We start from the raw sequence: 27671 nt of genomic DNA, 5'->3' as shown, positions 1-27671 counted from the left end.
AGATGGGCTATCAAGAAGTGGTCAGTTATGCAGGAAATCAGAAATTCTGCTTGCAGATATGAATGAGATGGGCTGGTCAAGGAAGAGAGTGCTTTGAAGAAAGTAAATAAAAAACTTAAGAAAGGAGAAAAATAATGATGATCAGTTGAGGTTAGTCAAAAGCCTTTTAGAAGTCCCTAATTATCCAAAAGTAGCATTGTACTATCGCCTCAATAAAGGAATTTTATTCCAAAGAAGGAAGTTAGATTTATCATAATGGAAGATATGTTTTCCATCCCAACACTTGGATTTGCTTATAGATTGCATGCATCTGGAGCCAAGAAATGCATTACTAAATTAAGTGAGAAAATGATTTTTGACAACATGCATCGTACACTAGCAAGAAGGCTAGCATCCTGTGTTGTACGCCAGAAGGTAAGTGCAGTAAACAGTGCAAGGAGTGTGCACAACCTAGAACCGAGTAAACTTCTGGAATTATGTGCGGCCAATCTTTTAGGTTCTCTATAAATATCTAGAAGAGGATTTACTCATGTTTTTGTGGTGATTGATGGTTTTAGCAAGTATGTCAAACTATATCCAATAAAGAGAGATAATGTCAAGATGCTGGTAGACAAGCTGGAGAAGGACTAATTTGTTAAGATTGGAAAGCCTAAGAGTCTGTTATCAGATAATGGACCACAGTTTGCATCTGAAAAATTTAAATTATGTCTAGAAAAGGCTGGAATTCGCCATATAACAGTCTCAGCATATTTTCCACAGAGAAATAGGAGCAAGAGGTTATGCTTGAAGTAAATAGGTTATGTAGAACTTATTATGCAAGAAAGCATTTGACTTGGGCTGATAATATCAACAACTTTGAAGAAATCATCAACAACCTTAAACATGATGCAAAAGGCTTCACTCCGTGTGAACTAATGTTTAACCAGGAACCCCAAAACATCCTTTCAAACATGGTTGATTTTCCAGTTCTATCTCAGAGCTCTATAGATGAAAAGAAACAACACCCTAGGGCAAACACATAAAAGAGACCTGGACAGAAGAAGACTATTTGTAACACTGGTGAACTAGTATTAGTCAAACCTAAAGAAAAATCTAAGACAATTTCAGTGAAAAAAAAGAATTTTATGCATGTTTATCAAGGACCACTCAGGATAATAGATAACACTCATGCAAACACATACCAATTGGAATACCCCAAAAATAAGAAAGAAATAGGTCTACAAAACATTGAGATCTGAACGCTTTCAAAATTGACAGTAATTAAATGCCACTCTTTGGCAGATACACAGTTTGGCATACTGTGCGGTCCTGGCTGGATGACACTTTATTTCCCTTTCAAGTTTCATTCTCCTCTTTGTGTCCTATCTGTAGTAAGTACAGAATATATGACTTCATGTTGTACACATGCTATTTGTTTGTAATGTCTTCCTACTAAGTAAGAATGATTCCCAAAAATGACAATACCCAAAAGATGACTTAGAAGAGAATATGAGAGGTAAACTTGCAAAAGTAAATTCTAAACATTAAAATAACAGTGGGTAATTTATGAGTGCCAATGATATAAAAATTAAGGCTGAAGGAAATGAATAGCAAATAATATCCACAAAAAATGATTAGTTACAACAAAATACTTTGTGTTAAGAGAAGCAATTGAAGCTAAAAATTCATACAGTTTGAAAGAATAAGGTCTGCATAAATTAATAATATACATGTTGGAAGTAATGTTGCCTGTAAGTAAGAGAGATTAATAATGTGGTGCCAATAAAGGCAAGCGAAAGCATTTTGACATTAATTAAAGGAGGTGTGTGAAAGTGGTGTGAAGATCACACCAAAAAACATGTAAATAATGAGGTCAGTAGGCTAATGAAGGTAAAAGAGAGAAAGAAGCATTGAAATATGTTGGAAAGTGAAATATTGGGATAAATGAAAATAAGGAAAAATAGGAGTAATGAAGTCAGTAAGCTGACATTTAATGTAACATGGTGGAAAATTGTTGTATAATTCCCTCAAGTCTCGTAAAAAGGGCTGAGAAATGCAAATGGTCAATTAACAGATAAATATAGACAACAATACAATTAAAAAAAAGTGTGTTAAGAAATGCAGATTGTAGAGTATTGGTAGCATATAATAAAAACAATTTTTTTTAATTATGGGTGTGACAAAGCAAAGTAACTGCTGTCAAACAAACAACCTCTTTAGCATACCAACCCATATGATAATCGAGCTATATGAATAGAGCTTACAAAGGTTATTCGATTTTCTAAGTGAAGTAACAACATCTAAAGTAATGACATAAATTGCAGACTAGCTCAAAGTGGAGTATTTTGAAAACCTATGTTGACTTTCAGATCATAATAGTTATGGTTTTAAAAAAGTTGCAAAGTTCATGATTCAAGCTTAATAATGATGTAACTAGTTATAAGTGAGGAAGAGTAATATCACAATTTTATGAAGCAGCGTATTGCAAATAATCATTTTGTAGAGGTTAATAGTAGTTTACCAAATAATGAATTTTTAAAAAGAAAAAAATCTTTATGATAACTTACTTAAATTATAGAAGGAAAATTGAATATGGAATATGTTTTGTCCTCCCTTAGATATAAGTTGAGGAAAGAAGCCTCTCAGGGATACTGATGCTTCATGAAAGACAACCTACAAGCTGTATGGAGAAAGATGTGAGAACACCAACCACAATGACCCTTCCCCTTCCCTTTTTTGTAACAGTGTCGAAAAGGATACCAACCATAGTGACTTCCCAATCTCTGCCTTAAATTTTTTTAATGAAAGTGATTTGTAAAAACACACACCACAGTTCCTACAATTGTGATTAAATGAGTGAGCACTAAAAAGTGAAATGTTTTTGTGTTTTTCTCTTTCAGGAAAGACTGAATACTCTAAATCAAAAACTTAATTTTGTCATAGTATAAAATTTATTTCAAGTTTCCGGGCCATTTTATATACGGTACATTATCTGTAAAAATCCACTACATTTTATTTTTCTGTGTGTGTTTTAAATATATGGTTAATTTTGTGGGTGTAGTATTAAGTAAAATTTAGCTAAAATCAAAAGGTCGACTATAGTAACGTCACTTGTTTCTAATATTTCATTTTGTTCAAAAGTAAATTTTTTCACCAACACAAGTAAGGGTCCAGGAAGTGGAACAAGTGCTGTACCATTGTAAGAGGTACAAAGGCAAGCAAATGTGTCAGGGCTTACACCAGTTCAATACTTTTACACCACATAATCATGATGCACCTGTGCTTAACATACAAAGAATTGCATCATAATCTAATAGTGAAAGTGAAAATTAAAAACACTTTTCTGAACTTTGAATTATTTAGGAATAAAGGAGACAACTCACTGAAAGGCAGAAGTGCTGCATCAGCTTCACTAGCTTTCAGAACGTACTTTCTTTTTCAAGCTTGTGGGAGAAACATGCATGCACACACTCACACACACACACAAACACACACACGCACACACACACACACACACACATAAACTGAGCACAATGTAGGGAGACAGGCATGTGCATGTGAGTGAGTGAGTGAGTGTGTGTTTGTGTGCATGTATTTCCTACGAGCTTGATAAAGGAAGTTCATTCCAAAACTAGCAAAGTTCTGTATCTTTCGTTTGTGTACCTATCAATGATGCAGCAGTTCCACCTTTCAGTGAGTTGTCTCCTTTATTCTGAAATAATTTGTAATTCTCAAACAGAACTTTCTGTACAATATTATTTTCTGATCTCCATCAGTGTATGCTTAAAAATATTAATGATAACATTTTAAAGTCTCAAAGGATCAAACAAATATGTCAGACAAAATATACAATCTTAAGGGAAAAAAGTTGTGCTAAATAATAAAACTAGAAAGCTAAAAACTGTTCAGAATATGCAGAAGTATGTCACAACTAAAAGTTAGAAGTCTCAAGTTGATCAGAGAAATATTTTAGTCAAAATTGCCAATAAGCTACCTCTATTAGTTATCAAGTTATTTACTAAAAAAAAAGTCCTTATTCATAATAGCTTAGGTACCATTTGTATTTGTAACAGAAAGTTCTAATTACACCACTTGATTATACTCATGTTATAGTACAGATGTACCTAGTTGCAAGGCTGTATTGTAGAAATAACTAAGGTTACAAGGAATTTTAAAGAGGCAGTTCAGAGGTCATGTTCCAGTTGGTTCCATTCTAAAAATTCTAGCCATCAATGTTTAAATGCAGTTGAAGTAAAACTTTTTCAGTAGCTAAAGCAAAGTTAACTTTTTTTATTTAAAAATTAAGAAGATTGTAAATTGTTAAACAATAGAGCTATTAATTAATACATGTCTGAGAAAGGGGGCATTTAGATCCTGCTACTTGTGCATAGGGTGGTTGATAGCAGATTTGAGATATCAATCCGTCCGTGTCAGTCAAATGTCTGTGTGCCCTGTGCTTCAGATGACAGGTCTGGTGAGGCACGGAAGCATTTTTGGTAAAAGTAGGAAGTGAACTCATGAGGACTGTACACCACCCTGCTGCATGGCAAGTAACAAGATTATTTTTCCACATTCAAGGTGAGAAATTAATTTCTGATGATTGGAAGTCAGGGTGATAAACCATTTTACTTGGAACTTCCTGTAGAAGTCACCTCTGAACTGTTAATAGAGCTGTTTCTGAAAGGATTATTATTATTATTATTATTATTATTATTATTATTATTATTAGGGATATTATTATATTTTGCATGTGTATGAACTTATGCAGAATATATCAATCAGTTAAAACTTAAAACTGTTATTTATAGTCATAGTTCCTGACCCTGCTGAGTAAATAACAAGCAGGAATATTTTCTTTCAGTGGGCATAAAGAGTAATGTGGACTTTTCAGACTGGAAATTATGTTTAGTATGTTCTCCATCACTTCCTCACTGGCTGCAAAAATAGTTTTTCAGGCTCTTGTAAACAGCAAATGTAGTTGTAAAGCATGCATACACAATTTAAATGTCTTTGCATAATGACATAACGGAACACTGACAATCTTGATTATTTACCCGCAACTCCACGAGTTTACCTGTACAGTATTGAGAGGGAAAACTATGTACACTTTATCAATGGTAAGGACAAAGAGTCTTGTGATGTTATACTGAATACGTTATCTGACAACTGCTTTGAACAACTAGCCTGACAACATGTAATGGAAATCTTTTAGAACTTCTGGTTACAAACAGACTAACCTTTTTAAGAGTGTCATCAATGAGAGAGAGGTTGGTGACCATGATTATATTGTGGGGGCTATGGTCACCAACAGCAGAAAGGCCATCAAGAGAAATAGGAGATTATTTGTATTTGGCGGAACTAATAGACAGTCACTATCAACTTGCTTAAAAGACAAATTGAGAACATTTGGCACAGATTTGACAAACACAGAACAGTCAGTGTTAAAGCTGAAATATATTATAAACCACAATCTAGATAAAAATGTTTCAAATAAAGTTGTAAAAGATGGAAAATACCCATCTTTGCATAATGATAACATCTGCAAAATGCTCCAGAAACAGAGACTCCAAATATCTTGGTACAAAAGAGATAGCAAGGAAAGTGATGGAGGAAACTTAATAACAAGTAGTATATTCATAATGAGGACCATTCTGAAAGCCTATAATAATTTTCAGCAGTAAGATCTTAGTGAAAGATCAAGCATAAAAAACTGTGGTTATACTTAAAGGCAATAAATAGATCCAAATGTTCCATTCAATCTCTTGCGGACCTGGAGTTGAATATAGATGCAGCAGACAGAAAGCAGAAATATTAAATTCTGCATTTACAATGTACTTGCATATTATGCAGATATTTACCAAACCAATATCTGACCACTGCACAGACTCAACAACCTTAGCATTGAAAAACAATTAAGATTATCTAGATGAGTATGGCAACAGACCGCAACTTGAATTTTACATTGAATATTCTATGGCAATAGCACCTTTCCTAACTTGTATTTATTGTGAATCTCTTCTGCAGTTAATAGCCTCATGTGACTGAAAAAGAGACCAGGTCACTTTGTCACTTACATTTACAAAAGGGTAAAAGATTGTATGTACAGTATTACAGATCAATATCTCCAATATTTATCTGTTACAGGACCCCAGACACATTCTAAGTTCAAACATTATGATGTCTCTAGGGAAAAGGAAGCTTCTCTCAAACAGTCAGCATGAACTCCCCCCCCCCCCCCCCCCCGCCCCCACCCCCCCTCACACACACACACACACACACACACACACACACACAAAAACCCTTGTGCAAGACACTAATTATTTTATTTATTCACAACGTTCTGCATTTCCCAGATACATGAATTATATGACACAGGACAATAATGTTAATTCAGTAATATGGAAAACATATTTAAAACTTTAAATTTTTGGAAGGGGTCTGCAAAAATGCTGTGCATGTTTAAAGGAAACTGCCTACAACACACAAGTGCAAGCAGTTGTACAGTATTATTCCAGTGTTTAGAGTCCTTACAAAGTAGACATGACAACAGACATTGAACAGATTCAGAGCTACACTGCTAGGATTGTAACAGAATGTCATGACCAATATAAAAGTCTAACAGAAATGCTCATGTCTCTTAACTGAGAATCTTTGGAAGAAAGATGACCTAGTTTTCATGAAACCTGCAACTATCATGTAGCCACCATCACATACTTCATGTAGGTAAGAGATATTAGGGCACAAACAGAGCATATGCCCTTGCTTCATAAGCAAATGGAATCAGACACAAAACTGATAATATTGCTTGAAGCACACTCAGCCATGCACTACACTACAGCTTGTGGAGTAAATACATTGAGGTTGATTAAAAGGTCAAAACCCCATTTTATTACCTTATTGTTGCTGTGGTCTTTAGTCTGATTACAGGTTTCGTGCATCTCTTTACACTACTCTACCCTGCATGAGCCGCTTAATCTCTGAATAATTACTGCACCCATGTCTTTCTGAATCTGCTTACTGTATTCATATCTCTGTCTCCCTCTATGATCCCCCCCCCCCTTTCCACCTGCCACATCTTCATCCAACACTAAATTTGTGATCCCTTGGTGTCTCAGAATGTGTCCTACCAAACGATCTCTTCTGTTGGTCATGCTGTGGCAGAAAATCCTTGTCTCCCCAATTCAACTCAGTACCTCTTCATTAATTATATGATCTACCCAAATAACCTTCAGCATTCTTCTGTAACACCACATTTCAAAAGCTTCTATTCTCTTCTTGTTGAAACTGTTTGTCATCCATAGTTCACTTGCATACCTGACTACACTCCATACAAATACTTTCAGAAAAGACTCTCTGGCACGTAAATGTATACTTGATGTTAAATTTAGAAATGCTTTTCTTGCCATTGCCAGTCTACATTTTATATCATCTCTACTTTGGCCATTATTGGTTAATTTTGTTGCCCAAACAGCAAAACTCATCCACTACTTTAAATGTGTCATTTCCTAATCTAATTCCCTCAGCATCACCTGATTTAATTCGAGTAGATTCCATTATCCTGGTTTTGCTTTTGTTGATGTTCATCTTACATCCTCCTTTCAAAATACTGTCCATTCCATTCAGCTACTCTTCCAAGTCCTTTGCTGTCTCTGACAGAATTGCAATGTCATCGACAAACCTTTTAAGTTTTTATTTCTGCTCCCTGGACTTTTATTCCTACTCCAAATTTTTCTTTTGTTTCCTTTACTACTTTCTCAATGTACAGATTGAATAACATTGGGGATAGGATACGGCCCTGTCTCATTCCCTTCTCAACCACATCTTCCCCTTCATGCCCTTGACCCTTTAACTACCATCTGGTTTGTATACAAGTTGTAAATTGCCTTTCACTTCCTGTATTTTACCCCAATACTCTCAGAATTTCAAAGAGAGTATTCTACTCAACATTGTGAAAAGCTTTTTCTAAGTCTACAAATGCTACATACACAGGTTTGCCTTACCTCCACCTAACTTTCACGAGAAGTCATAGCATCAGTACTACCTCGAGTGTTCTTACATTTCACCTGAATCTGTACTGATCTTCCATGAGGTCGGCTTCTACCAGTTTTTCCAATATTCTCTAAAGAGTTCATGTTAGTATTTTGCAGCCACGACTTATTAAACTGATATATTTGTAATATTCACACCAGTCAGCATCTGATTCTTTTTGGAATTGGAATTCTTATATTCTTCTTGAGGTCTGAGGGTATTTCACCTGTTTCCTGTCTCATACGTATTGCTCTCCCAAGGCTATTTCTAAGATAATGTTGTCTATTCCTGGAGCCTTGATTTAACTTAGGTCTTTCAGCACTCTATCAAATTCTTTGTGCAGTATCATATCTCCTATCTCATCTTCATTTATGTTCTCTTCCATTTCTATAATATTACCCTCAAGTACAGCTCTATATACTCCTACCACCTATCAGCTTTCTGTTTTCCACCTGAGCTCTTTATATTCATACAGAAGGTTCTCTTTTCTCCAAAGGTCTCTTTAATTTACCTGTAGGCAGTATCTGTCTTTTCACTGCTAATATATGATTCTAAGTGCTTATATTTGTCCTCTAGCCACCCCTGCTTAGCTATTTTGCACTTTCTGTCAATCTCATTTTTTAGATGTTTGTATTCCCTTTCACCTGCTTCATTTAGCGCCTTTTTGTATTTTCTTCTTTCATCAATTAAATTAAATACCTCTTGTGTTACCCATGGATATCTACTAACCCTCATCTTCTTACTTACTTGATCCTCTGCTGCCTTCATTTTTTCATCTCACAAAGCTACCTATACTTCTTCTAGTATATTCCTTTCCCCCGTTCTTGTCAATCAATCCCTAATGCTCCCTCTGAAACTCTCACCAACTTCTGGTTCTTTCAGATTATCCAGGTCCCATCTCTTTAATTTCCTACCTTTTTGCAATCTCTTCAGTTTTAATCTACAGTTCATTACCAATAAATTCTGATCAGAGTCCACATCTGTGCCTCGAAATGTCTTATGATTTAAAATCTGGTTCCCAAATCTGTGTCTGACCATTATATAATCAGTCTGAAATCTGCCAGCGTCTCCATATCTCTTCCACATATACAACTTTTTTTCATTATTCTTAAACTGTGTTAGTGATGATTAAATTATGCTCTGTGCAAAATTCTACCAGGCAGTTCCCGGTTTCATTCTTTTTCTCCAGTCCATATTCATCTACTGTTTTTCCTTTCCTTCCTTTACATACTATTGAATTCTAGTCCCCCTTGACTATTAAATTTTCATATCCCTAAACTATCTGAATAATTTCTTTTATCTGATCATACATTTCTCCAGTCTCTTCATCATCTGTGAAGCTAGCTAGCATATAAACTTGTACTATTGTGACGGATGTGGGCTTTGTGTCTATCTTGACAATAATAGTCCATTCATTATGCTGTTTGTAGTAGCTTATCAGTGTTCCTATTTTCTTATTCATTATTAAACATACTCCTGCATTACCCCTATTTAATTTTGCATTTATAGCCCTGTAGTCACCTGACCAGAAGTCCTGTTCCTGTTGCCACTAACACCCGCTATATCCAACTCTAACCTATCCATTTCCCTCTTTAAATTTTCTAACCTACCTGCCCAATTAAGGGATCTGACATTCCATACTCCAATCTGCAGAACTCCAGTTTTCTTTCTCCTGATAATGACATACTCCTGAGTAGTCCCAGCCCGAGATCAGAATGGGGAACTATTTTAGCTCTAGAACATCTTACCCACAAGGATGCTATCATCATCATTTAACCATACAGCACATCTGAATCCCCTTGGAAAAAATTAAGGATGTATTTCTACTTGCTTTCAGCCATTCACAGCACCAGTACAGCAAGGTTGTCTTCATTGATGCTACAAAGCCAGATCAATTAATCATCTGACTGTTGCCCCTGCAACAGGCTGTGCCCCCTCTTCAGGAACCAGATGTTTGTCTGGTATCTCAACAGATACCCCTCCATTGTGGTTGCACTTACCATACGACTATCTGTATCAATGAGGCATGCAGGTCTCCCCACCAATGGCAAAGTATGTGGTTCATGGGAGGTTCATTATCTTATGCCTAAAAACTTCTTTTGGAAATTTAATCAATCAGTCTAACACTGTCTACGCTTCAAAAAATATTTGACATTTCAATATGATCGCTAATGATTAAACATTTATACATAGGCCACAAGGTATTTGGCTCATGTCGAGCATATTTCTCACTAATTTAACATTTTAAAATCACAGTTGTAAAATTTATAATATTGACTAATGATTTTATTTCTTGCCTCAGCCTTCTACACCTTTGTCTTTCACATCATCTACTGACACTTACCTGTCTTGCTTGGTATCAACAAAACAGAGCGAGCCACACACCAGTTACTGGTAGAGCAATTATGACAAACAGCTTCTACAGTGACATAGAAGCAAGTCTCATTTCCACTATTTGGTACTTTTAACACAATCTCTTCCTCATTTATATCTGTCTTGATTTTTTCTTCAGTAGTACAGTATGCCTTTGAACATTCAAGTGTTTTGTTTAAATTACTTTGACAAGTGTGACATTTTTTTATAATGTAAGAGCTGACTTGGTAATCCACAGGCATTTTCTGGATATGGATTGTTGAAAATGACGATGCTTTTTCATCAACATAGATAAAAGTTTGATGTCTTGAAATATCTAAAACATCTGTAACAAAAAAAAATTAAAAAGCATAAGAAAAATAAAATACTTTGAAACGTAAGCCATAGCTACAGTTTAATGAAGAACCTGGTACAATGGATTAGTGAAGTAGTTGATACATGCAGATATTTCTTATTTTCCAAAAGAGTCAGGAGACGGTCTCTTTGGGATTTTAACAGTATTATGAAAAGGGTAGTTGCTACTCCCCATTTAGCGGAGATGCTGAGTTGTAGATACGCACAACATAAAGACTATCACAAAATGAGCTTTTGGCCAACAAGGTCTTTGTCGAAAAAAGACAACACAGACACACACACACACACACACACACACACACACTTGCAAATGCAACTCTGGCTTCAGCTGCAACAGACTGTGGTCATATTTTGTGTGTGTGTGTGTGTGTGTGTGTGTGTGTGTGTGTGCACGTGTGTGTCTGTTGTCTTTTTTCGACAAAGGCTTTGTTGGCCGAAAGCTCATTTTGTGACACTCTTTCTGTTGTGCCTATCAGTAACTGGACAACTCCCCTATGGTGAGTAACAACTATCTTTTTCATAATATTGTTACATTCCATCCTGGATTTCCATTCTTTGGGATTTTAGCTTATCCACGTGGTTTTGCGTTTTTTAATAACGTATTTTGAGTGATAATATGAGACTTTTTTATTCTGAAATTATTTTTCATAAATGTGCTAATTTAGGGTGAAAGTCAAAAATATGCATGTATACGATAAGCTAAAAATATCCATGTATAGGATACTTCACTGTTTCCATAACATAAATCCACAATACAAAGTTTAGTTTATATATAAAAACTGAATTGTTTACAATTTTACTTATATGATGAATCACTGTATACATTTGGGCAACTGTTGAAGCCTGATCGTGGCCGAGATTAAATAATATAAAAGTGAAATTAGGAGGAATGTAAAATGCACTAGTTTTCATCAGGAAAAGTATTACATTATGCCATTATTTTATATGGAAGAAAAAGTTAGATAAATTCCAATGTAACAAACTACGTTAAGTCATTTTCAAGTAGTAAAGGCAATTATAACTGACAAGTGAGCATTTAATAATGTAATATCACATTCCAATTGCTTGAAAGACACAAAGGCATACTGGCAGAGGCCATTGGTGACTGGTTATGTGGTGACTGATTTATCTTTGAAATAAATTGAAGTTAAGAATATTAGTGTCAAGTTATTTACCAAAAACTGACTCAACACATCCAACAAGAAAGGTATATAACTCACAATTTGACATTACTGTTACCATCACTCACATATGGTGCTAATACTAAGTCATTTCACAGGAGAAATCTGGTGGAAGGTGGGGATCCCCCCGAAACAAATAAGAAGCTTGTATCAAGAAGGAGAGAACCATCACAAACTGAGTGGTAAGGTGCATCATCTAGAATAACTGATGATAATTTTCCCAGATCTTTTATTTAGTGATTCTATAAATCTCTTTGTAAACATAACATGGCTCATTTCTTCCTGATAATCTCCTGTCTCATTTGATTTAATAATCAGGAGACCTTTCAAGAGAAAACCTTGTAGGTACCTGGATGACAAAGAATAAGTCTGACTGCATTGCCATAAGGCATTGTCATTGTTCCTTTACTTGTGTCACCCTTCCAGCCTTGCTTGATAACATGACCAAAACTGACCCACATCTCGTCAAGCCAAACTACATTGAAGATATTCATGCCACACAGATATGGCTTAAGAAAATTGGCATCATGATTAAGCTATGTTATACATCTCGATCAACAGCTTACAGCCATAGAAGTGCCCACAGTAAAATCCTAGATAAACCAGTACTGTGTAGAACTGCCTTGAAAAAGAAATGATTCCATAAGCATGACCAATACCATTGTGAGTTTCAGAGTTTCCATTCCATGATAATAAACGTAAACGAGATGATGAATCACATCCTCAGCAAATCAATCTGTATTGGTAACCTGCTACAGGAACACACTAACAAACTCTAAAAACTTTCCACACGGGGGGGATCTACTTCACTGCTCACTGCAACTTCTCAAATACACTCCACAACACTACAGTGTGAAAATTGATCAGTAGATGGCGCTGTATGTGTCACAATACATAAATGAAAACACCTATCATGCACATGACCCAGTGAAGTTGCTATAAACATGCCAGGTGCACGGCTTTTCCTCCTTTCACATCTGCGACAATTGCCATGACTGTCTCAATGCAGGATTGTGCCCTGCTTGTAAAGCTGTATTACAAGAATGGTGACTTTGCAAACGCTGCTCTCCAGAAGTTCCAGACACTGAAAGGTTTGAAAAAAAAGCATAGGTCCAATGACTATGATCTGGAGAAAATGATTTGGGAACTTCAAAAGACAGGTTCTTTTGGTGTGCAACCTGGTAGAGGGAGGAAACAAATTGACTCAATGTCAGTGGAAGCAAAGACCACAGCAATGCAGGAGGAAACAAGTGGTGTTGTGCAAATGTGTTGTGCATGGAGAACTGCTCGAACATAGGACATACTCTTGGGCACAGTGTGTAAAATCCTATGAAACATCTTTTCTTGCTATCCATTCAAAATTAAACATGTGCACAAGTTGCTTCCTGTTCACCTGCCAGCAAGACACCTTTGCTTTAGAATTTCTTGCTTGGATGGAAATGGACAATGATTGGCCGTGGAAGATTTTGTGGACAGACGAAGCCCACTTCCATCTGACAGGATATGTCAATACACAGAATTGTCGAATATGGTCAACACAAAATTCACACGCAAATCAACCAGTACCACTTCACCCTGAAAAGGTCACTGTGAGGTGCAGGTTTATGGCATTACTTATCATAGGGCCATATTGTTTTGAAGAGAGAGGTGCTTCCAGTCCTGTTACCTGTACCATCACTGGTAAGCACTATGAGTGTCTTTTGCACAACCACATCATTCCAGCTCTCCAACAGCAAGGATGTGTGGATGGGATCATTTTTATGCAAGATGGTACACCTCCGTCCATTGCAAATCCAGTTAAACAGCTGTGCCATTTTGGAAATGCTAGAATTATCAGCCTCCGTTTCCCTACAGATCACTTGATCTTAATCTGTGTGATTTATGGCTGTGTGGATATCTGAAAGATGTGTTCAGTGTTCTGATTGCAAACTTATCTGCACTGAAGGCATGCATTGCGCAACACGTTCTCAATGTGACCCCTGAAACACTTCAATCAGCTGTGGAACATGCTGTTTCTCGATTTCAACTTGTTGCAGAAAATGGTGAACAGCATATTGAATATGTTTTGCACCAGTCACATGGAAATTAATAATCAGATTTGATTTTGATTGATGCTGTTAATGTGGTTTTTGGCCTCAGGACAATTAAAAACTGATGTGATTGATGTTTTATATGCAGTTTTTGGCCTCCGGACAATTAAAAACCGATTTTTCCCATCCAATGTGATATGACCAAGCCATGGTGGATGAGCTTTAATAACTAACAGTATCACACCTGTACGCCCATGCACACTGAGTAGTACAGTTTGTTTAATGTCAAATGTATACGTAAGGCATTGTTGTAAGATTCATTTGTAATTTGTAGTTGACCACTATTAAATTATTATGCTTACAGCACCATCTATTGCTATATTTTCTAACTATTTATTTTTCTTCTACCATATGTTTTCCCCCATCTCCGATAATATTTTGTTGCAATTTTACGTCATTGTGACCAGTGGTGTTACTTCTACAGCAGTTTGAAAGTTTAACTTTAGTTATAATTACCCTGTACTTTTGAGCACTCCAACTTTCAGCAAAGCTATGTCCCATGATCATATTGTTACTTTGAGAATGTTGCATTTTAGTGACAACTCGGCCATTTGTGGAGATGACAGTTTGTTTAAAATTAGGAAAATAATTGATACAGTTTGTGTGGCATTCAACATCGTGTTTAATCTATTCAAAAAGCTCTGTGTCGATGAAAGCCTATTGTTGTTCAAAGGTTGCTTATCTTCTAAACAATTCATTCCTTTGAAACGAAGTAGATTTGGAATCAAAACATTTGTGCTGTCCGACTGTAAAACTGGATACATCTTGGATTTCATTGTATACGCAGGCACAACAACAGAAATTGAAGTCAGAAATTGAAGTCCATAATTTGAGGAATCTGGTGATATAATGACAACACTAATGAAGCTATACAATGAATGAGAACAATTGGCATACAGGCCCAGACTTGTTCCTCTGGCTTGACAACCATAGAACAGCAGCATGCATACTGTATGTAGCAATGGGTGAGGAGAAGTTAAGTTTATGTCAACTGACACAGTGCTTGCCATCAAGTGGTGCAACATGAGAGAAGTGTTGATGGAACACTATAGATACATGTGGCATGGGAAAGACAGACATGAAGACTGGTGAGATAGTAATGAAGCTTCAATGTGTTGTCGACTACAATGCAAGTATGAATGCAGTAGAACATTCTGACATGCTATTAAGCTCAGATGGATCTGTGCATAAATCTGTTAAATGATACAAAAAGTTCTTTTTTTCTGCATTGTGGACCCTTGTGTTTTGAATACTGATGCTCTTTACAGATCATTGACAAGAGGGAGAAAGCTACCATTAGCAGATTTTCATTACATCTGGTACAAGAACTTGTGGAAAAATTTGCTACAGAATGGAGAAGAGATAGGAAAGGAAGATGCTCTGATGACGAGAATCCTCTGCAATTTACTGGAAGGCACTTTCTGAATGTTGTTCCAAGTGACCAGTCCAAGAAATGTAGACTATGATGTAGATATGAAGTCTGCTGAAAACAGAATATGTGGCAAGAAATGAAAAATGAATGCAAAACATGCAATGTACTCTTGTGTGTTGTACCATGTTTGGAAACATACCACACAAAGAAGAACTTACAGCTAAGTTGCTACATCTGGAAGATAAAGTTAAGCCCTTACTTCTGAAAAAATTAATTAAAAATTTAAAAAAACCAAAAAAATGAAAAATAAGTACAAAAACTTAAAAAAACATTTTTAACTTTGCCACTGCTGATCTGAAGCCTGAATGAGAAAGAAGGATGGGAAATATAATACTGTAAAAAATAAATAAATAAACAAAAACATATTATCTGAGCTTGAAGAGCCTCTCCAGATGAATTACTGCACAGACAAACACGTTATGTAAGAACATGTAAAACATCCAGTCCGAGCTGACAAATGCAGACTGGATGCTTCAAGTCCAAGACCATAATGAACAAAACAAAAGGAGTATTATTCATATTGATCATTTCAATCATGAATAATGAAAATCATGAAAATCCCATAGAAAAAAGCTCTTTCAGTATTTCCAGAATTTTCCAATTTTCTGGACAACTTTTCTGAACTTTTCTTTTATACAATATATGAAGATTAACTTCATTACATGATGGTCAGTTGCACACATGAGGCACAAAAGGTCATTAGGAATGGAAGGTAATGTTTAATTAGGTAGTGTAGATGCTTTAGTATTTCCTTATGGAATTCTTAAATAATAGTTATACATCATCATTTATTCCTACTGTATAACAACAATTGTGTCCTGAATAAAATGAATTCAGAAACATTGGCTTTTTGGTTTTGAAGTTTCCCTGGGTATAATTCATTGCATTAATCATATCAAAATATAGTGATTAGTTTTGAAAGTGGGTCTCGGTATCCCGATGCTTACCTTGAAAGTTGTTTGCTGTTGAATTATTGTGCTAGTACAAATGAACATCAATGTTTAATCATTATGGATTCTCCAGTGTTTATATCATAAGGTGTGTACAAAAAGCTGATAATTAAGTATCAGTATGTCAAATGAAACTCAGATGTGTACAGAGACCTTATGATGATTTGCAAGAACTATTTGCAAATGAAAGAAAGCCTTTCATGAGGAGTTACATGTTCATAGCATAAGCAGTTTCACTGTGTATATCATATCTGTCAAGCAATTCATCCCCAGATTCAAAGCTATAGAATAAGTATCCAGATACATTGTGTTTATTTGTAATGTTGGCAATCACACTCAGACTTCCAGACAGCTGTGTTCACACTGACTCCAGAAATATTCATCACAGGGCAAAGTTGGCTCAACGAAGAGCTTAGGCACAGACGGCAGTCCACAGAAATGGCTGTTAGCACAGGTAAATGTATTGGGAATCTCAAGGCCAACAGGACGTGCAGCTGCAGCAGCCAAAGGGTTAAATATTTTGGCATAATGCTTCCAAGCGATAAGAAATGGAATGAGCATGCAAGGATTGAAATAGGGAAGGCAAATGGTCAACTTTGGTTTATTGGGAGAATTTTAGGAAAGTGTCATTCACCTGTAAAGGAGACCACATAAAGAACACCAGTGCGACCCATTCTTGAGTACTGGTCAACTGTTTGAGATTCCCATCAGGTCAGAGTAAAGGAAGACATCAAAGCAATTCAGGGCAAGCTGCTAGATTTGTCACTGGTAGGTCCAATCTACAAGCAAGCTTGACAGAGATGCTTCAGGATCTCAAATGGGAATCCCTGGAGGGAAGGCAGTGTTCTTTTTGAGGAATGCTATTGGAAAAATTTAGAGAATCAGCATTTGCAGCTGATTAAAGAACAATTCTACTGCCACCACCATTAATTTTACTTAAAGGCCACAAATATAAGATAAGAGAAATTAGGGCTCATGAGGAGGTATATACACTCATGCTCATAAATTAGGATAATTGCAGAATGTGGTGTCACACAACATGCTACTACACACAACTGGTGCTAATAGCATAGGCACATAGGGAACACACACGACACAGATCTGTAAGTCCATGGTATTGGTGATAAGTTGAGAAAACCGTCCTGAAACACATGCTACAAAATGCCACTGTTTCCTGTGCATGCACCCTGACATCAATATGGGATATGATCACCATGCGCATGTACACAGGCCACACAATAGATTTGCATACTCTGGATCGAGGGTCGAACAGCTGCTGGGGTATAACCTCCCATTCTTGAACCTATGCCTGTCAGAGCTCCTGAAGTGTTGTAGGGGTTTAAAGACATGCAGCAATACGTTGATCGTGAGCATCCCAGACGTGCTCCATGGGGTTTAGGTCTGGAGAACAGGTAGGCCACTCCATTTGCCTGATATCTTATGTTTCAAGGTACTCCTCCACGATGGCAGCTTGGTGGGGCCGTGCATTATCATCCATCAGGAGGAAGGTGGGGCACACTGCACCCCTGAAAAGGTGGACATACTGGTGCAAAATTACCTGTTACCAGTTCCTCTGTCAAAGACATGCAGGGGTGTACGCGCACCAATCATAATCCCACCCCACACCATCAAACCACGATCTCCATACACGTCCCTTCCAAGGACAATAAGGGGTTGGTATCTGGTTCCTGGTTCATGCCAGATGAAAACCCGGCAAGAATCACTGTTCAGACTATACCTGGACTCGTCAGTGAACATAACCCAGGACCACTGTTCCAATGACCATGTACTGTGTTCTTGACACCAGGCTTTACAGGCTCTCCTGTGACCAGGGGTCAGTGGAATGCACCTTGCAGGAGCATGTAGAGGACCTTTGGCCCAAGTTTAAAAGAATAGTTGACCACGCACAGAATAGATACATACCCAGTAGAACACTTCATAATGGGAGCAACCCTCCAAGGTTTACAGTCACTGTAAAGAAACTTCTAAAGAAACAGAAGTTACTGCATAATAGGTGTAAACAAATCATAGTGCCATAGATAGAGAGCTGCTGAATGAAACACATTTGGCTGTCAAGAGAGCAATGGGTGGTGAATTCATTGACTACTGTAGCAGAATATTGTTAAGTGATCTTTCACAGAACCCAAAGAAATTCTGGTCATATGTAAAGGCTGTTGGTGGCACCAAAGTTAGTGTCCAGTTCCTGATGAATGAAGGTAGTAACTGTTCTCGAAAGAACAGATACCATTGATGACTGTGCAGCTTCTCTAGAATAAATGATAATTAATTGAAACCCTCAGCTGCTGACAGGTGTTGTTGATATACCTCGATGGGGACGGCTGAAAATGTGTGCCCCGACCGGGGACTCGAACCCAGGATCTCCTGCTGTCCCCATCGAGGTATATCAACAACACGCATCAGCAGCTCAGGGTTTCAATTAATTATCATTTATTCTAGAGAATCTGCATGTTCATCAATGGTATCTGTTCTTTCAAGAACATTTACTATCTTCATATATATAGTTAAAGGCTATCCAGCCATTGATCTTTGTCTGTGTGAATGCACACAGGTTGACCGAACTCTTACGAGAATCGTCACCTTAGTGTGCGCACGTAATGAGTAGATGGGCGAATATCTATTAGGTACATTATGTACGTAGATTGTGGACAGTTGGGAATGTGGGTCTCACGGGAAGTGTGCAAGGGATATGTCCCTGCAGTTGCACTATTCATCTGTGTCCTCGGTGCCCCCTGCCACGTAAGCAGGAGATCCCAGGTTTGAGTCCCAGTTGGGGCACACATTTTTAGCTTTCCCCATCAAGGTATATCAACAACACCTGTCAGCAGCCGAGGGTTTCAATTAATTATCATTTATCCTAATGAATGAGACAGGAACTGGAACTGAAGGGAGCAAAGCAAAAGCTGATATGGTTAACTCTATTTTCAAATGTTCCTTTGCAAAGGAAAACCCAGGAGAATTACTCCATGGTGTTGCAAAACAGCTGAAATCATTAAAATTGAATTAAGCTCCAGACCCTGATGGAATCCCTGGCATATTCTATACTGAATCTGTGGCTGAGTTAGCCCTGCTTCTAACTGTAATTTATTGTAGATCCCCTGAACAAAACACCATGCCCAGTTCTTGGAAAGAGGCACAGGCCACACCCACCTGCAAGAAGAGTATTAGGAGTGGTCTACAAAAGTACTGTCCAGTATCTTTGCATCAATGTGTTGTAGAATCTTAGAACATATTTTGAGCTGAAATATAATGAGGTATCTTGAAGAGAGTGACCTCCTCCATGCCAACCAGCATGGATTCCAAAAATATTGACCATGTGAAACCCAATTCGCACTTTTCTCACATGACATACTAAAAGCTTTGGGTCAGGGCAATCAAGTAGATGCTGTATTTCTTGATTTTGCTCAGTACCACACCTATGCTTATTGTCAAATATATGATCATATGGGGTATCAAGTGAAATTTGTGACAGAACAGAGAACTTTTTAGCAGGGAGGAGACAGCAAGTTATCTTTTATGGAGAGTCATTGTTAGATGTAGAAGCTTCCTTCAGGTATGCCTCAGGAAAGTATGTTGGGACACCTGCTGTTCAAGTTGTATATTAATGACCTTGAGAGTAATATTAATAGTAAAATCAGTCTTTTTGCAGATGATGCAGTTATCTACAATGAAGTACTGTGTGAAAGAAGCTGCATAAATATTCAGTCAGATCTTGATAAGATTTCAAAGTAGTGCAGAGATTGGCAGTTTACTTTAAGTGTTCAGAAATGTAAAATGTTGCACTTCACAAAACGAAAAAATGTAGTATCTGATGACCACAATATCAATGAGTCCCTGCTGGAATCAACCAACTCATACAAATACCTGGGTGTAACACTTTGTAGGGGTATGGAATTGAATGACCACATACATGCAATCGTGGGAAAAGCAGGTGGTTGATTTCAATATATTGACAGAATACTGAGTGAGTGCAATCAGTCTGCAAAAGGAAATTGCTTACAAATCACTCATGTGACCCATTGTAGAATATTGTTCAAGTGTGTGGGACTCATACCAGATAGAACCAACAGGGGAAACTAAATGTATACAGAGAAGGGCAGCATGAATAGTCACAGGTTTGTTTAATCCCTGTGAGAGTGCCACAGAGATAATGAAGGAACTGAATTGGAAAACTCTTGAAGATAGACATAAACTACCCTGAGAAAGTCTATTACCAAAATTTCAAGAACCAGCTTTAAATGATTACTCTAGGAATATACTACAACTCCCTATGTATCACTCACATAGGGATTGTGAGGGTAAGATTAGAATAATTACTGCACACATTCAAACAATTATTATTCCCGCACTCCATACAAGATTGGAACAGGAAGAAATCATAACAACTGGGACAATGGGATGTACCCCAGCCATGCACCTCATGGTGATTTGCAGAGTATAGATGTTGATGTGGACATAAAAGAACTTCACCAGATGTCAGATTTGTCCACTGCCACAGTGACCCCATTCCAGAAATCCAACAGGATATCTAGTCTCTCCTCAAATTCCCAGGCCCAGGACCTTTCCCCTGAGGCTGTCTCTCTCCTCACCCCTGCCACTCCCCACACATCTACATTATAAGTGTTTCGTAAAGTCCATAAACCCATCCACCCAGGGCACTCCAAGGTGGCTGGTTATTGTGTCTCCACTGAGAGAAGCTTTGTTCTCATGGACCAAAACCTTCAGCTCATAACTTGTAACCTACCCTCATGTATAAAAGAAATCAGCCATTTCTTCCACTGACTCTCCACAGTCCCTGCACCATCTTGATCCTTCCTACCAACACCAGCTTTTCTGAACTGCGCAGGTGGGAAGTCTGCTGTAATCCCCCTGGTCTCAACCTTCACTATTCCCTGTCCTCCACACACCTACCCCATTCCCTGCTTCCACTCCAGCACTGCACAACCTTCTATTCCACCAAAGCATCCACTAACCTTTTTCTCGTCCTCTACTTCTCTCCTTTTCCACCCCTGCCTCCCCCCCTCCTCCCCCCCCCCCCCAAAAAAAAAGGTCAAACCTCCTGCTGTATCTAGCGACCCTACCCCATCCCCACCACATCCCTGTATGCTCCCAGAAGCAACACTACACCCTCCCTCACCCCGATCCTGTTACCCCTGCTTCTGCCATCAACCACAGTCACTCCCAGGCCAACCCCGGTGGCCAGAGACAGTATTCATGTGTTTCTGTGATATGTGCTTGCATGAAAGTGTGTGTTTTCTGCTTAAGAAGAAGACCTTTTTGCCAAAAGCTTAAATGATTTCATTGTAAATGAAACCATTTTGTTGCTTTTCAGATTTGATAAAGTTACATCTGCAGGCATACTTTTTCATTGCTTTCAAATATTATTTATTGTAAATTACAAATAATGTTGATAATGTTATGGTTCACACATTTAATGCCCATGATTAATTCTAAAATACTTTTCAGCTGTATTTAGGTTGGATGGTTTTTGCACACTTGCCATTTAAGTTATCTATGGAGATGTCATGCATATTGACTCTTGCTGAAAGGGAAGATATGGTTTTATAATTACTGAAGTTATAAAGCTGTTTCTCCTAAAAAAAAAATTGCAAAATTACCAGACAGCTCTTCAGATTGGTTCAGTGCATTTATTTGTTCTTATTTGAATCCTTTATTGCAGTCATGTAGTTAACATCATGTTAACTGAATTGTCCATCAGTTCTTAGTAGAACAACATTATAATGAATGAAAAGCACTAATTTGCATTTGTTCTACAGTATCAATTCATTGCGTTAACCAGTTTTCAGCTTACAAGGCCATCATCAGACATTTACATTACATTTATCATCAAAATATCCACGGGTGTGCTGCAGGTCTATAGTGAATCCTTTGAAACCCGTGAAATTTTGGCCTACCGTACTATACCTATATCAGAGATTATTATCTCTGGTGAGGGTTCCTACATTATGCCACATTTAAATGATTACTCTAGGAATATACTACAACTCCCTATGTATCACTCACATAGGGATTGTGAGGGTAAGATTAGAATAATTACTGCACACATTCAAACAATTATTATTCCCGCACTCCATACAAGATTGGAACAGGAAGAAATCATAACAACTGGGACAATGGGATGTACCCCAGCCATGCACCTCATGGTGATTTGCAGAGTATAGATGTTGATGTGGACATAAAAGAACTTCACCAGATGTCAGATTTGTCCACTGCCACAGTGACCCCATTCCAGAAATCCAACAGGATATCTAGTCTCTCCTCAAATTCCCAGGCCCAGGACCTTTCCCCTGAGGCTGTCTCTCTCCTCACCCCTGCCACTCCCCACACATCTACATTATAAGTGTTTCGTAAAGTCCATAAACCCATCCACCCAGGGCACTCCAAGGTGGCTGGTTATTGTGTCTCCACTGAGAGAAGCTTTGTTCTCATGGACCAAAACCTTCAGCTCATAACTTGTAACCTACCCTCATGTATAAAAGAAATCAGCCATTTCTTCCACTGACTCTCCACAGTCCCTGCACCATCTTGATCCTTCCTACCAACACCAGCTTTTCTGAACTGCGCAGGTGGGAAGTCTGCTGTAATCCCCCTGGTCTCAACCTTCACTATTCCCTGTCCTCCACACACCTACCCCATTCCCTGCTTCCACTCCAGCACTGCACAACCTTCTATTCCACCAAAGCATCCACTAACCTTTTTCTCGTCCTCTACTTCTCTCCTTTTCCACCCCTGCCTCCCCCCCTCCTCCCCCCCCCCCCCCCAAAAAAAAAGGTCAAACCTCCTGCTGTATCTAGCGACCCTACCCCATCCCCACCACATCCCTGTATGCTCCCAGAAGCAACACTACACCCTCCCTCACCCCGATCCTGTTACCCCTGCTTCTGCCATCAACCACAGTCACTCCCAGGCCAACCCCGGTGGCCAGAGACAGTATTCATGTGTTTCTGTGATATGTGCTTGCATGAAAGTGTGTGTTTTCTGCTTAAGAAGAAGACCTTTTTGCCAAAAGCTTAAATGATTTCATTGTAAATGAAACCATTTTGTTGCTTTTCAGATTTGATAAAGTTACATCTGCAGGCATACTTTTTCATTGCTTTCAAATATTATTTATTGTAAATTACAAATAATGTTGATAATGTTATGGTTCACACATTTAATGCCCATGATTAATTCTAAAATACTTTTCAGCTGTATTTAGGTTGGATGGTTTTTGCACACTTGCCATTTAAGTTATCTATGGAGATGTCATGCATATTGACTCTTGCTGAAAGGGAAGATATGGTTTTATAATTACTGAAGTTATAAAGCTGTTTCTCCTAAAAAAAAAATTGCAAAATTACCAGACAGCTCTTCAGATTGGTTCAGTGCATTTATTTGTTCTTATTTGAATCCTTTATTGCAGTCATGTAGTTAACATCATGTTAACTGAATTGTCCATCAGTTCTTAGTAGAACAACATTATAATGAATGAAAAGCACTAATTTGCATTTGTTCTACAGTATCAATTCATTGCGTTAACCAGTTTTCAGCTTACAAGGCCATCATCAGACATTTACATTACATTTATCATCAAAATATCCACGGGTGTGCTGCAGGTCTATAGTGTCCAACGGGCACAATATTTCGGCGATCATACATGTTGCCATCATCAGGTGAAATGACGGACTGAGCTCCTGTGAACATGCTGGCACGGAGATCCGTACGCTATGGCTGCTCAGAGGGAACTGGGTTCGGTCGCGGCGGTGGCAGATTTAAATACCCTCCGCCCGCGGCGCGCTCCCTCCGCCGTCCGCGCCCCGCACCACGGTCGCGCGGTGGAACAGATTGCGACGGCGTCTGAGATGACGTCAGAGTGATGGCTCTGTCCACCCTGGTCGTCACAACTATACTTTTGCTCGATTTACTGTTGATTAACCCAATCGTTGGTTCCCAAGCCTTGCTAAGATTATAGCCACAGTCACGGTTTACGAGGTCGTCATTGGTGTGAATTTTGATGGCCTCTCTAACAATGCTGTCCCAGTATCTCGACGTCTGTACTAGAATCCTTGTGTGGTCATACTCCATGGCGTGATTTTCTGACACACAATGTTCAGCGACCGCCGACTTGCTCGGATACATCAGTCGAGTGTGCCTCTGGTGTTCACGGCATCGATCCTTGAGGGTACGCATAGTCTGACCAATATACGACTTGCCACATTGACAAGGAATCTGGTACACGCCGGCCTTCCTCAAACCGAGGTCATCTTTGGCGCTCCCCACCAGTGCACAAGTTTTATTTGGAGGACAAAACACAGTTCTGACCCGGTGTTTCTTCAGAATGCGGGCGATTTTCCCCGAGAGTGCGCCTGTGTATGGAATAAATGCAGTGCCTACCTCCTCCCTCGTGACTTCATCCATCTCAACAGGTTGTGCTGCAGTGGTTGGGCGGAGAGCATGTTGAATCTGCCACTCTGAGTACCCATTTTTTCGAAATACAGTTCTCAGATCTTCCAATTCCTGGGGTAGACTCTCTGCATCATAGATAGTGCGCACCCTATGTACTAGAGTTTTAAGTACCCCATTCCTCTGTGATGGGTGGTGGCAGCTGTCTGCGTGCAAATACAGATCAGTGTGCGTAGTCTTCCGATACACCCCATGACCTAGGGTGCCGTCAGCCCTTCTCTTGACCAAGACGTCAAGGAAAGGTAATTTACCCTCCGTTTCAGTCTCCATAGTGAATTTGATGTTGGGGTGTATGGAGTTTAGATGTGTAAGGAAGTCAAGGAGTTTATCCATACCATGTGGCCAGATGACGAACGTGTCGTCCACGTAACGGAAAAAGCAAGTAGGTTTCCATACGGATGATGACAGGGCTTCCTCCTCGAAGTTCTCCATGTACAAATTCGCTACCACCGGTGAGAGTGGGCTACCCATGGCGACTCCCTCCGTTTGTTCGTAGTATTCTCCATGCCGTTGCAATCTGTTCCACCGCGCAACCGTGGCACGGGGCGCGGACGGCGGAGGTAGCGCGCCGCGGGCGGAGGGTATTTAAATCGGCCGCCGCCGCGACCAAACCCAGCACTCAGAGTGGCCGAGCCTTGGTTGGAGAAATGGCGTGTTAGAGTAAACATCAACAAGTGCGAAGCCGTTCTGTTCACTAGAAGACCGAAGCAACTGCGCAAACACCGCTACTGCAGACCAATAACTCTACATGCACGTCCAATACGTTTCCGCGAGAAAGTCAAATACCTCGGTGTCTGGCTGGACCGGAAATTACTCTGGGGGGACCACATACAACACATGACCAACCGAGCTAGCGCGAGGCTCAAACAGCTCTATCCTATGCTCAACAGGCGTAGCACACTGAACAGAAGGGTGTCGAGGTCCATGTACATGACACTTATCCGACCCCTGATGAGGTACGCAGCTCCTGTCTGGGGATACGCTGCACCTACACGCCTGCGCCGTCTGCAACTCATACAAAACAAAGTACTCAAAATCATAAGCAATGCTCCACGATACACACGCATCGCGGACCTTCACCGGGAATACCGACTTGAGACTCTCACGGAGGTAATCCACAAACTCACCACAAGACTATACAGAAACTCCAGACATTCGCAGAACCCGTTTATTCTGAATCTGGGGAACTACGACCACAACCATAGATGGAAACATAAAAGACCAAAAGATATACTTGTAAGGACATAACATCTATGGCCAAGCATACGCAAACATAACGGCACAGGCGAGCCCCTGTTAATCAGACGCCATTACTGGATATCCAGCTGGAATACACTGCCGAATAACTGGCACCACACAGGGAAGCCGTACCGTACACTGCATGCAAACAAGCTCCACACATCCCCCACACAGTGAGATGATCTATGGCCGATCTCCCACTACTGTATAACGATCTTGATTGTTCCAGGAATGCAGCAGCAGCAGCAACTGGGACACATCGCCATCGCTTGTCATGGTAATGATGCATGATACCTATACTAACAAATCCAACCTTGCATGAGCTATCGCAGCTAGTAAGCCACTACTGCTCTTACTACCCATCCCACTGTCGCAGAGGTTTTTTTCCCACGGCACGAGCCATGGCACTTTTTTCCCTCTGCTCTTCAAATCGCTACCCTCACTCACGTTTCGTCCACTATCTATCACCTGATGGACCGTGTTAATGCGTAGCCTTACCCAGACGCACGGACAACATCACAGCCCAGCATCCTGTGATCCACTTACTAGACAACTAACATGTTAACGGAGGTGACAGTAGAACTTTTGGTTTGGTCACCACGTTGGTGCGGGCGTGGAGGGGCCCCATCTCTTTTTTCTAAAGACCGAACCCAGTTCCCTCTGAGCAGCCATAGCGTATGGATCTCCGTGCCGGCACGTTCACAGGAGCTCTGTCCGTCAGTTCACCTGATGATGGCGACATGTATGATTGCCGAAATATTGTGCCCATTGGACACTATAGACCGGCAGCACACCCGTGGATATTTTGATTATCAAATACGCTGGGAGAAACTCAAGAATCACATTACATTTATCATTTTCCATGAATCCCTTGGAGAGGAGTCCCAGGGATGTGGAAAGAATCAAAGCTAGTTCTTTTCCCCCTTACTCAGATTTATGGATATTGTACAATTCTAATGCAGACCGGGGGCTGTGAGCGATAATCCTTGTGAAGATATTCATTGATGGAGCAGAAGGAGTTGGCCAACAGGAAGTTCTTTAATTCACTCTGAAACCGATCTTTATCACTTACAAGACCTTTGATATGCTCTGGTAAGTTATTGAATATATGAGTACCCATGTATTTGACTCCTTTTTTTACTAATGTTAAGCTTTTATAGTTCTTATACAGATTGTTTTTGGTTCTGGTATTATAATCATGTTTTTCACTATTTTGTGTAAAAAGAGACATATTGGAAATGACAAAGTACATCAATGAGTATATGTACTGAGAAGAAGAAGTTAGAATACCAAGTTTCTTAAAGAAGTCTCTGCATGATGATCTAGGACTGACACCAGATATAATTCTAATGACTTATTTCTGAATTTTGAAAATGTTCTCTTTGTGAGAGGAGTTTCCCCAAAAGAAGATTCCATAACTCAGTGAATGAAAGTAGGCCAAATAAACTAACTTCCTCATTTTTAAATCGCCTACTTCTGCTATCATGCATACTGCAAATGTAGCTGAACTAAGGCGTTTCATTAGGTCTAGAAAGTGAGTTTTCCGATTTAGGTTGTGGTCAGT

The 27671-nt window shown here is 39.1% G+C and overlaps 1 protein-coding gene across 3 annotated transcripts in view; it reads right to left on the bottom strand.

Annotated features, from left to right (window-relative positions):
- The window catches only part of LOC126457600 (uncharacterized), a 212267-nt gene that overhangs the window by 102109 nt on the left and 82487 nt on the right, over nucleotides 1–27671 (bottom strand). For all 3 annotated transcript variants that reach the window (XM_050094046.1, XM_050094045.1, XM_050094047.1), the window contains one exon: nucleotides 10352–10705. In XM_050094046.1, the coding sequence (XP_049950003.1) occupies nucleotides 10352–10705 (354 nt within the window). The remainder of the gene's footprint in view (nucleotides 1–10351; nucleotides 10706–27671) is intronic.

The sequence above is a fragment of the Schistocerca serialis genome, chromosome 2 (genome assembly GCF_023864345.2).
Source record: "Schistocerca serialis cubense isolate TAMUIC-IGC-003099 chromosome 2, iqSchSeri2.2, whole genome shotgun sequence".
NCBI lineage: Eukaryota > Metazoa > Arthropoda > Insecta > Orthoptera > Acrididae > Schistocerca > Schistocerca serialis.
The sequence above is the reverse complement of the archived record's forward strand: the minus strand, read 5'-3'. Positions and strand labels throughout refer to the sequence as shown.